At 41.5% G+C, this 12,002-nt stretch overlaps 1 protein-coding gene across 4 annotated transcripts in view; it reads right to left on the bottom strand.

The window, feature by feature from the left end:
• Positions 1–9,982, bottom strand: part of CBFA2T2 (CBFA2/RUNX1 partner transcriptional co-repressor 2) — a 144,550-nt gene extending 134,568 nt beyond the window's left edge. For 2 of the 4 annotated variants that reach the window (XR_009740464.1, XM_061437288.1), the window contains exon 1: positions 9,629–9,980. Coding sequence is in view for 3 of the 4 variants with exons in the window: in XM_061437288.1 (XP_061293272.1) it covers positions 9,629–9,662 (34 nt within the window). In the remaining variant the exon portion in view is untranslated. Of the gene's footprint in view, positions 1–9,628 lie in introns of all 4 variants that reach the window. The other 2 variants (XM_061437289.1, XM_061437290.1) reach the window with 1 other exon arrangement.
• Positions 9,983–12,002: the final 2,020 nt, after the last annotated feature.

Here is a 12,002-nt window from a genome sequence, read left to right as displayed (position 1 = left end):
CCAAAGTAACTTCTGAGTTCAATATACTGACCACATACCCTTAGACTAAAGACAAAAAAACTATAAACAAAGAGGTTTATAAACTGAATTTCATAGTAACATGGGTTAGCAATCTTGGAGCTATTTTCAGTATATTCTAGGTTTGGACAAATAAATACATTATGGATTATGTGAGTCGGGTTTACAATCCCTAGGTAAGAGAAGGGGCTTAAAAATACAGGAAAAATAAGATAAAGGCTAAATAAACTTTGTGGTATTGGAGGTGTTAGTCTGAACACACAATTCTGAAACCAAGTTTCCTTATCAAGTTTATGATCAATCTCTCTATCCAAAATTTGATTCCCTCTCTTGTAGTACTCAAGCTTGTGCTAACTGAACACTAATCAACAAAAGTCAGATGACTAAAACTGCTATTACTGACAACATCATTAAGCAACTAAAATTGCTATTATGAACATCATCATTAACGTACAAACTCAGGTTGCTTCTCCAGCACAAGATGAATGGTCCCAGAGCCATGGACCACTTTGGCTGGAGAATCATAAACCAGAGACATCCTGACTTCCCAAAACTACAAATAAGAAATGTCACAGTAATGCCACATAACAATTAGTCCCAGCCTCTTTGTTCTTCCTCTAAAACATAACCCTAACTCAAAGACCAGGTGGGTTTGAAATCCATACTTCGCTGCAAACTCCTATTGTCAGAGTTTGGCTTTCAGTACTGCGGGCATAGGAGCTCTCTGCTCAGTTTCAGTTTTTATTATATTTAGATAAAAATAAAAATAAACTTAGATATATGTGTATATATATGTATGTGTATATGTGTGTGTATATATATATGTGTGTATATATAGACATAGATTTCTTAGCTCTGCCCATTGAAAGGATCTGAAAGCAATGACAACCTATAGCAATGAGCATACATAGGAACTAGATCTTGATTTCTAAATAATTTTCTCCACTAACAGAAATTAGGAGAGAAACACCTTAGAGAAATAGCTGATTCCAAAGTTCAGGTAGGAAGATAAGCCTGGAACATCTTTTTTGTGCCAAAAAGGAACTGGTTCAAGAATGTTAGGAACTTGTCAAAAGCTAGCTTGAAGGGGTTCCCACTGCCGAATCTGGGACAATGTGAAAACCACAAAAAATAATGACAGTAACAGATTATGACCTACTGCATAAAATATGAATCCATATTAATACATACAAATAAAGGTAAGAAAACGCTCTCCAGCAGAATATTAACCAATAAGCAAAGAATAAAACTGATAAGCTGAAAAGCAAAAAATAAAAACTGAAAGCACAGTTCTGTAATATGAAAGCACAACCATCATAGTAATAACTGACTCAGGCAAACATCAACAGATGTTACAACTACTGGATAAAAGTTTGATGAAATCAAGGTATTTACATGGACTCACCGTCTCCCATAACATTACTAATTAAAAAGGAAAACATTAAACTCTATAGTGGAAAAACCTGACAGACATCATCTTAAATAAGTGATCAAAGTTAACATCATCAGTACTGAACAAATGGATATCAAATGCTTCCTGATATGATGCAATGGGAAGGATATAACATTACTCTGCAATATTCCCATCAAAATGCATAATCTGAATCTATTCATAAGGAAGGCAAATTCAAATTGAGAGACACTCTTTGAAATAAACAACCTATACCATTCAAAAAAGACAAGATCATGAAAGATAAGTCTGAAGGGTTCTTTCAAACTAAGTAGACTGGAGATTAAACAAATATTTTATGCAGATCCTGGATTGGATCCTAGATTAGAAAAAATTTTCCCTATAAAAAACACTGAAACAAATGGCAAAATTTGAATAAAGTCAGTATATTAGATAATAATATTATAACCAATCTGTATTTCCTGATTTGGGAAAGAACATTGTTGTGGTTACATAAGAGAATGTCTTAGTTTACTGAAAATATACATTATCATATTTAGGGTAAAGAAGTATCATATTTGTAACTTACTCTAGTTTCAAAAATTAATATGCATAGGTAAAAAGAATATAGGGACCTCCCTGGTGGTCCAGTGGTTAAGAATCCAGCTTCCAGTGCAGGGGATGGTGGTTCAATGCCTGGTGAGGGAACTAAGATCCCACATGCTTTGGGGCCACTAAGCCCCTAAGGTGCAACTGCTGAGCCCAAGAACAACTGCTGAGCCCATGAGCCACAACTAAAGAAAAGCCCTTAAGGAGGAGCTTATGAAAACTTGAACTCCTAAGCTCCTAGCAGCTCCAGGCAGCTAGTGAATGAATGCCAGAGGAGCTAAGACCATCATCTCCTCTTCCCCACCTCAGAACCTGCCTCTTCTAAGCCACTGCTACTTTTAATTTAGGCCATTAAGACTTGCTTTCTGCCAGCTTCTGCCCTGTAAGGTTGATGCAACTTCTCAAGAGAGAAACAAAATGAATCATAATCACTTTCTCAATATTAAGGACAAAGAAATACTGCCAGATTTTTGGTGGAAAAAAATATCACTAGTGTTTTAACTTCTATGGGGGATGGGAGAGGGAGAGGATAGTGGTAAGGAGACAGTAAACCAGCTAAAAACTATGTGAAATAGAGGAAATGGTGATTTTGATTAGTGAACCTCTAGGGATATAAGGTAACAATGAATAAATCTGTGCTATCTGAATGTCTGTTCTCATGTGGCTTCAAAAAATTAAAAGCAGGCAGGACCTTTGCATTGAGATGGCTAAGTTAACAAAGGAATAAGGGAAACATCTGTATGAGAGGAAAAGGTCAAAGCAGTGTGTCAAGGGAACTCTGCTATGCCTGGTATTAACATTTCACTTGAATTGCTGGAGAGGTCAGATTACATATTTGTCGCCATCAGCTAATTTAATTGAAAGGTCTAGCCAACTCCAAAGCTATCAATTCAGACAGAAGGATACCTAGCTTCGAGTACCTCTGAGTTTTACTTTGATTTCTGCATTTAATTACAGGAATATAAAATAGAGGGGCAGAACCATATTTTAAAGAGCCACATTCCAAAGTAAAGGTTCACTGTATAGTCCATATACTATATTTGATGATCCATATTTGACAGATCCTCACAGGGCCATGCAAAATTAGCATGGACATTTCTTGGGCTTTTGATGTTCACTGCCATCATGTGCTTCACTGCTAAAATCAGGAAACATATGGGATGAATTGGTAAAGGCTGCTGAGAGTTTCTGCTGCCTTTTTGTTTTCTGTTTTTAATTCAGGGCTAAGGCCAATTCAGAATACCTCTAAACAAGACCAAGATCTAATACAGCACTCTTTAAACCATATCCATTCCCAGGATATTTTTAAATAAGAAAAGATGTTAGGGAAAGAAAGGTGTTGAAGAAAAATGACGGGAAATCAAGTATCTTCAGGGAACACTGGGATCCTTGGGAACATATGTCTAAAAACGTATAGTTTAGCTAGTGAAAAGAAGAAGCCACATGGCAGAGAGTGAAAAACGTGGGTTTTGGACTCAGATCTCAGTGAATTCAGTTATCAGGACTGAAAGAAGTGTGAATAGTGTGTCTGCTACTGGTTAACTCTGTGACCTAGGGGAATTTATTTAACTTCTCTGAGACTTATTTTCTCATCTGTAAAACAGAGATACTAACTCCCTCTCAAGGATGTTTTAAGAATTACAGAGATAACATACATGAAAGGAGGTTCCCAGGTGGCATAGTGGTAAAGATTGGCCTGCCAATGCAGGTGACATAGGTGGCTTGGGTCTGATCCTGTGTTGGGAAAATCACCTGGAGTAGGAAATGGCAACCCGCTCTAGTATTCTTGCCATAGAAAATTCCATGGACAGAGGAGTCTGGCAGGCTACAGTCCATGGGTTCAAAAAGAGTTGGACACAACTGAGTACAACATATATGAAAAGTGCCCCCCAGCAGAAAATCTAGCAAAGACTTTTTTGTTAAAGAATTCAACTGGACTTAAAGTCAGATTCAGTTGACATATCTGCTATAGACTCATTTTACAAGTTTAATTTATGATACCCCAACTGCTATAATTTCAGATAGCCTCAAGGCCTTGGAGAGGCCTGAGACAAAAACCAGAGACAGAGGCAAAAGTTACTTAACCAGCCATAATAAAACCCAGAGACAGACTCTGTCACATGTAAATATACTAGCTCATATTGCACATGGGGCCAGTCAATACAGCGCCAGAAAGACCCCTCCTCTTTGTAATTTTACTAAAGCAGAAACGATAACTAGGGGAGAGAGTCTCCCTCAGCCTTTAAACTTTCAGGGATCTTAAGTAAATCTTTACAACTGAATGATCACTTTCTATGAAGTTCAAAACAATACCCTAAAATTAAGAATTGAGGCTAAAACCAGCAGTAAGAAATTTTACTTCCTCATCTTTCCTCCTGTTTTCCTTACCCTGGAGGAAGTATGAACTCAGGGAATTAACTCATCTTTATCCTAGTGCTACATGCATCCACTGTACTCTTATTTAAACCACCTTTCTGGTTTAAAGGCTTCCCTGATGGCTCAGAGGTTAAAGTGTCTGCTTGCAATGCAGGAGACCTGGGTTCGATCCCTGGGTCGGGAAGATCCCCTGGAGAAGGAAATGGCAACCCACTCCAGAATTCTTGCCTGGAGAATCCCATGGACGGAGGAGCCTGGTGGGCTACAAAGAGTCGGACACGACTGAGCGACTTCACTTTCTTTCACTTTCCAGTCTAAAAGCTTTCAGCAGCTACCTTAATGTTAAGAAGTCAGGCTCTGTGGTCACAAAAGATCTAGATTTTAAACTGTTCATTTATTAGCTCTATGTATTTCCAGGTGGCACCAGTGGTAAAGAACCCACCTGCCAATGCAGATAGATGTAAGGGATGCGGGTTCGATCTCTGGGTAAGGAAGATCCCCTGGAGGAAGAAAAGGCAACCCACTCCAGTATTCTTGCCTAGAGAATCCCATGGACAGAGGAGCTTGGCAGGCTAGTTCACAGGGCTGCACAGAGTCGGACATGACTGAATAGACTTAGCATGCACAGGTGAGATCTGAGTCAATTTCCTAGTTTGTAAAACAGGATATATAAACAAAAGTATTAAAAGGCAAAAGGTGGCCCAAAATAAACATTCAATATTAGTCATCATTATTATGAGGCAAGGGTTAACCTCATTTATAGATCAAATAAACAAACAACTGAGTCTCAGAGGTAGAGTAACTTCCCAGTAGAATGGAACCTCAAACCCAAATTCTGCTTTTTCCATTATGCCAAACAACCTATCTCATGTATGAAAGTGAAAGTCGCTCAGTTGTGTTCAACTCTTTGGGACCCCATGGCCTATACAATCCATGGAATTCTCCAGGCCCGAATTGTGGAGTGGGTACCCTTCTCCAAGGCATCTTCCCAACCCACGGATTGAACCCAGGTCTCCTGCATTGCAGGCAGATTCTTTACCAGCTGAGCCACAAGGGAAGCCCCAGAATACTGGAGTGGGTAGCCTATCCCTTCTCCAGCGGATCTTCCCAATCCAGGAATGAAACCGGGGTCTCCAGCATTGCAGGCGAATTCTTTACCAACTGAGCTCTCAGGGAAGCCCTATCTCATGTCTATCCCTGTCGTTTTAAACAGGCTACTAACTGCAATTTACTAGTCTTTATTGTGTGGTCACAGGTTATAGATGTTTTTAATCTTATTCCATTTTTTCTTTTCATATCATGATAGTCCGGGAGGAAAACTGACTGAACACACCAGTGTGCCACAGCAGGTGATGACCCAGGGGAAAAGACGAGACCCAGTTTCTCCTTGTCAGTATTCTTACCTGGAATAGCCTCTCTCCTCTCCAAGTGCATTTGCTGCTTTTAAATCTGCTATGATCTGGGCTCGAATAAGTACCCTAGGACTAGTGAGGGTACCTCTAAGCCTGAAGAACAAAGGAAATACCAACTTTCCAAACCAGAAGGAGCGAGTCATGCATGTAGGGAGAACTACCTTCAGAAGAATAACAAGGGACACAGCTAGACACAGACAACACTCATAGGAAGGGAGCAGGATAATTAAATTCCATATCCTCAGATGGGAAGAAAGCCAGCTGATGTAGTCTAAGTAAGTCAGCTTCCCAGGGTGGCAAAGGATGGAGAGTGGACCTGGAGGAGCCAACAGAAGGGACCTAATTCTACCTCAGAGAGTCTTCCTGGTGCACTTTCACATCTCTTCTTTCATCCTAATGGCTAAGTGCCAGATAAGGAAAGAGTTACTGAATGGGACAGTTCTCACCCCTTTTGAAGAGTACTGCTTATCTACCATAAAATATTTATGGGTGAGTTTTTCACTAATTGAGTATGGTCATTTATCATCCCACTTGTAACTGTTCAGAAATCTTTTAGGTTCAAGAATTTATGTATCTTTCTCCACATTTGTGGATTTTGCACTTACCTACTAGGCAAATTAAATCACAATAATGCAGATACTATCACAACCCTCAAGGAACTTAATACTTAGGAGTTTACACTCATATCTTAAGATATGGTAAGAAGACAGAATGAGTGCCACCAGAGAGGAAAGAGCTGTTGTGCTGTGAAAAGTTCGAGGACAGGTTTCGTTGCCATCCAGCCCCTGGCAGGCATAACTTCAGCCAGAACTCACTGTTATCTATTAACAAGGTTTCCCACAGGTCCAGATCTGGAGAACCACTCACCAAGCCCTCAAGAGCCCCCAGTTTCCACTCTACACCCTCAGCCAATAAGGTTCATGCCTCATTCTCCTGGAAAAAGTCCCTCTCCTTCCAAATGTCACCTCCTTACCTGAACCTTACTTGGACCCTCAAAGAACAATTACAATGTGCCTACTCTGCATTCCCAAAAGCCTTTACTTTGAGAACTTAAAGCACTTTATCATTATCCATGTATTTGTACGGGACCTCTATTAGATTGGGGCTTCCCTGGTGGCTCAGACGGTAAAGAATCTGCCTGCAATGTGCGAGACCTGGGTTCAATCCCTGGGTTGGGAAGATCCTCTGGAGAAGGGAAAAGCTACTCACTCCAGTATACTGGCCTGGAGAATTCCATGGACTGGGGTCGCAAAGAGTCGGACACGACTGAGCGACTTTCACTTCACTTCACTTCTACTAGATTGTGAGATTCCAAGTCATCTGTATCCTTAGCCACTAACAGCACTCAAAACAGTATGCCAGGCCCAGTGTAAGTATTCTACATATATTAACACATACATTCTACTAATATGTACATCACAGTAAGTCATCACAGTAAAACTGAAAAGGAGATGACAGGAACTCTCTTCTCAATTTTACAAGAGAGGAAAATTAAGTGCACAGGAAGGTTAAGTAGTGCTGAAAGTCTCAAAGCTAGTAAGGACTAGACCCCAGGATTTCAATCTAGGCACAACTTCAGAACTGAATTTCAACAGACATCATGGGTTGAGGGGAAGGTCGAACTACAAGATCAGTGGTCTCCACCACAGGGAGCACAGTTACTATTCACACATTGGGGTGTGGAAAGCCAAACACTGGAACTTCTACTTATATTTGTTTCAGTTCATCCTTTTGTAAAACGTCTATTTTTGCACATGTTATAAAATGTACATAATAGACAGTACAGTCAACAATGTAATAGTAACTTAAACACACATAATGTGTGTGCATACTCAACCATATTTACTGATACAAAGAACATTAAAACCATTTGAGGCCACTATTCTAGACTATTTCCTCCAGGGACTCAGTTCCTCCATTCTCTCTGCCTAGCACTTTAGTTAAAAAACATTAGCCAATCAAGATTATAGGTGAACTTCAGAGAGGTAAGAGTTTGCTCTTATTTATATTTGGAAGCCCTACATCAGCTCAAGGTCCCGGTGCTTAGCAGATGGTCAATGTATCATGAGATACATTGTATCATGAGAACCTAACTGTATCATGAGAACCTCATTTTAAAAAATTCTCTTCAGGAAAAAAACAAAGTCTCTCAACATTTTAATGCAACTTATAAATACTTCTGGATTAAAAAAAAAAAAAACATACTAAGCACATTGCCTAGAAATGTTATATAGAATTCTCTTAGGAAGACTATAAACAAACAAACAAAAAACAAACCTCAGTTACATAACAGAACCAAAAAATTGTACTTTAGAGCTTAAACAGAAAACTGCATAAAAGGGATGTGGGCATTAAAAAAAAATCTAAGTTCATATTAAAGGTCCTTCCACTATACAGAGATAGTGTAACTTTGTCAGACCTAAAGGTCACCTCTGCTAGTCTCTGCTGAGTTAAACTCCAAGAGGAATAGATTAAACTTTCCAAAGCAGCAACTGCAGACTTGACTATGAAGAGGCATTAGCTGGGTCCACCTACCTACTCTGCATTTCTTCAATCCAACATTTAATGGGCATCAAACAAAGAAGAGAGGTTGTGTAAAGCCCCCCTTTTATGGGTGGAAGAACCTGAGCTCTGAGGCTAAATCCACAAGGTTCCTCCCGTCCTCAGCTTCATCCTCTGCACAATGGGCATATACAAATACTTAATTCTTATCTATGTTACCAGGATTAAATGACAGAAAACATGCAAAACGGATTTATCTGTTTCCTCATTGAACGTGTCTCTCTCCCTTCCCCCAGCTAAAACTCAAATCTTGAGTCTGGTTTATCTAGTTTGCTGCTATATTCCCAGGGCCAAAATGGTTCTTTTTATTTAATAAATGATTTAATAAGTACCAAATGAATAGAATGCAAACTGCCTGTTGCTCAAAAAATGTTGGCTATTACGGCTATTATTGCTAACAAGAAACAATGAAAATTTTATTAAGAGACCCACACCTCCTCCAAAGATCTCACATTTCTAGGAGGTACAGTTAATAAATGCTGAAAAGGAGAAATGAAGGTAAGAAAAACAACTGGATCATAAAGCAGGACTAACCTAAAATAAAATTAAAATCTCAAATAAATACACAATCAGAGCTGAATTTCGAGCTTTCCCGAGTGAGGTTCACCCTGGATGAGGTTTAACAGCGATTACAATAATGACAGTTTACACGCCTGTATGTGCCAGAGTCCGTATCAAGCCTCCTATTTGGCCTCACAAAACCCTGAACCGGGGTGGGGAAGGGCTGGAGATGTTCTTCTCGCCTTCATTTTGCAGAAGGGGGAACTGAGGCTCAGAGAGACCCAAGGTCACCGTCTGTAAGCGGAGGAGCCGCAATGTGAACCCCGGCAGTCAGACCCCTGAGCCTGCACTCAACAGGCCCCTCAGAGGGGCCATCCTCGCTTCTTCCACCATCCGCCACACATCCCTCGAAATTGGATGTGTGTAATATTTCTCTAGGGCCGGACTTAGTGGCCCCGGCGCCAGGAGAACAAAACAATCCTTGTCCGCCGGCAAGTTAGATGGACGCCGGCCCGGCCGGGTCTCCGAGGCCGCGGTGCCCAAAGACTCGCGCACACCACGAGCTCCGAGCTCTCGAGCGGTGCAGGAGGCTCCTGGGCGGCCCTAGGAGCCCGGGAAGGCCCGGCCTGCAGGGTGACCTTGGATCTGCCGCCCTTCTTGGGGCCTCAGTTTACCAGCCTGGCCTCGCGCCGGCTCGCGCCTGTGGAGCTGCAGGCCTTCACACGCCCCCCTCAGCCGCCCGCTTTCCCGCCCCGCTTACGCTGGAAGGCGGCCGCTCCAGGGACGCCCACCATCGCCCAGCGCCGCTGCCGCGCACCTCCGCCTCCACTCGCGGCCCGGGTCCCCCGCAGGCGCCGCTGCGGGACCTGTAGCCGCCAAGCTAGCCGACCCCAGAGACTCTGCTGCCGCCACCGCCGCCGCCGCCGTTAGGCCGCGCGCCGCCCCGCCCCCTAGTTGGCCCCGCCCCGCCCGCCGGGCACGCCCCCGCCGCGCGTTCTCGCTCGCCAGACCAACGCACGCGGAAGCCTGGCCCCTAGACCGACTCCCGCTAAACCTCGCCTCCTGACCTGCTCCGCCCCTTCCGCGCGAACCTACTACCCTATCCCGGAGCACCCTGCTTCTCAGTCCCGGCCCCCTTGCGTCACGCGCGCCCATCACGTGCAAGTTCCACTCTTCAGGCTTAGGGATTCCAGCTGTGGCCAAGGCAACTGCCAGAACCCAGAGGCGGAGCCCTAGGGGGCGGAGCTTAGGGGGGGAGGGCGCAATGCCTCACCTGAGTTCTCCAGGTTAAGGTCCTTTCGCCTTTGCGCCTGTCTTTAGGCAACTCACTTCCCCCGAAAGTGTTCCAAGTATTTAAAATGTCATGATCATAATGTTAATAACTGTTAGCTGTCATTATTATTACCGAGCTATTTTTATACACTCCATCCCGTTAATCCTTACAATGAGCAAGAGAAGTATTATTATTCCCCCTCTTCTATACAAGCGAATAGGGCTTTCCCACCAACCAGGTTGCTCACTGGGTACAGTTAACAAATAGCAGAGATGGGATTGGAAGCTAGGAACTTGTGACTTAAGACCCAGTACTTTGAACTACTCTGAAGTATTCTGCCTCCCAAAGTCTCTAAATTAAAACAAGAGATTAAAATTTCCAAACTCTTCTATATACAAAGATACCAAAAGCAAAGTTCTTTTAGCTAGACTTGTCTTTTGCAAGCAAAAGACTGAGATAAAATAGTTGCAACATACTCAACAAAAAATCAATATTCAAAATAAATAAAGAGCTTCTTAAAACCAATAAGAAAAGTAAGACAATTTAATAGAAAAATGGACAAACAATAAATAGACAATGCACAGAAAATAAAATCTGAATAGCTAATAAACATTTTTTAAAGCTGCTCAGTCTTTCTAATAATCAGGACAACACCAAACAATGAGTTGCCATATTTCATGCAATAGATTGTAAATTCCACTGTGGGTCTCCATCCCAAAGAAATACTAGCTCATGTGCACAAAAAATTGTGTAGGAAAGAAGGTTATGCCAGAATTATTTACAACAACAAAAAGTGGAATTGACTAGAATGTCCAATGTGGAAAACTAGTAAAACAAACTATGGAGACTAATATGCAACATTTAAAAAGTAGGTAAATCTACTTGTAATAAAAGGTTGCCAAGACATACTTGTTAACTGAAAAAGCAAATTCAAGTTCCATATAGTTATTCTTTTGCTTTACTTCCAAGTTTTGGATAAATGGATAATTTTTCTTAACACCTACATACTATGTACACTCTAAAATTGTGCTAAATTTAAGCCCACATGCCAGAGCCAGACAAAGTGGATATAAATTATAGCTCCATACTTACCAGCTATACAGCCCTGGACAAGTCATCCTACATTTCTAAGCCTAGGAAAGTAGTTCACAATAGTACCTAGCTTGAAAGATGTTGCATGAAAAGTACAATGCCTGGTACATTTTTTAAATGTTATACTTATTATTATAGGCACTTTCTTTTTTTTGTTGTTAATCTCTTTTCCTTCCCAGTACTGAGCCTCTACCCTTCATGCCTGGAAGTTGTTAACACAAAGTAGGTGCTCAAAAAAAGTCTTGCTAATGCATTCTATTACCGTTTGAATCCTGCTGTATACTGCCTTGCCTTGTCTTGGCACTTAGCTATTTGGATATAATAACTGAGCAACATTTGAAGTATTTTTATGATGTAGATATTTAAGAAATTTTTGCTGAATTAAAGGAAAATTCAGCAGAACGAAGGAAGGAAGTAGGGACAATAATTAACTTGCCTAAGACCACATACTATGAAGCGGTTGCCTGGTCAAAGAGGCTAAACAGAATTTTCTGCCACAATATCACATTCAAGCTGATAAGTATGAATTTATTTACTAAACATGTAGTGAGAAACTAGCCCGTAACTCAGTGGTTCTCAAAGTGGGCTACTGTCAATGTCATTTGGAAATGAGAAACTGATTTAGAAACACACATTCACAGGCCCTGCTGATCAGCAAAGCCCCCAGGTCTGGAACCACAAGAGCTCCCCTCCAGAGGTAGAAGGAAAGGAAAGGGGCTTCCACTTCTTTCCAAGGCTACCCACTGCAGTATTCTTGGGCTTCCCTTGT

Source organism: Bos javanicus, chromosome 13 (genome assembly GCF_032452875.1).
Source record: "Bos javanicus breed banteng chromosome 13, ARS-OSU_banteng_1.0, whole genome shotgun sequence".
NCBI lineage: Eukaryota > Metazoa > Chordata > Mammalia > Artiodactyla > Bovidae > Bos > Bos javanicus.
This window is presented reverse-complemented; position numbering and strand designations above follow the sequence as displayed.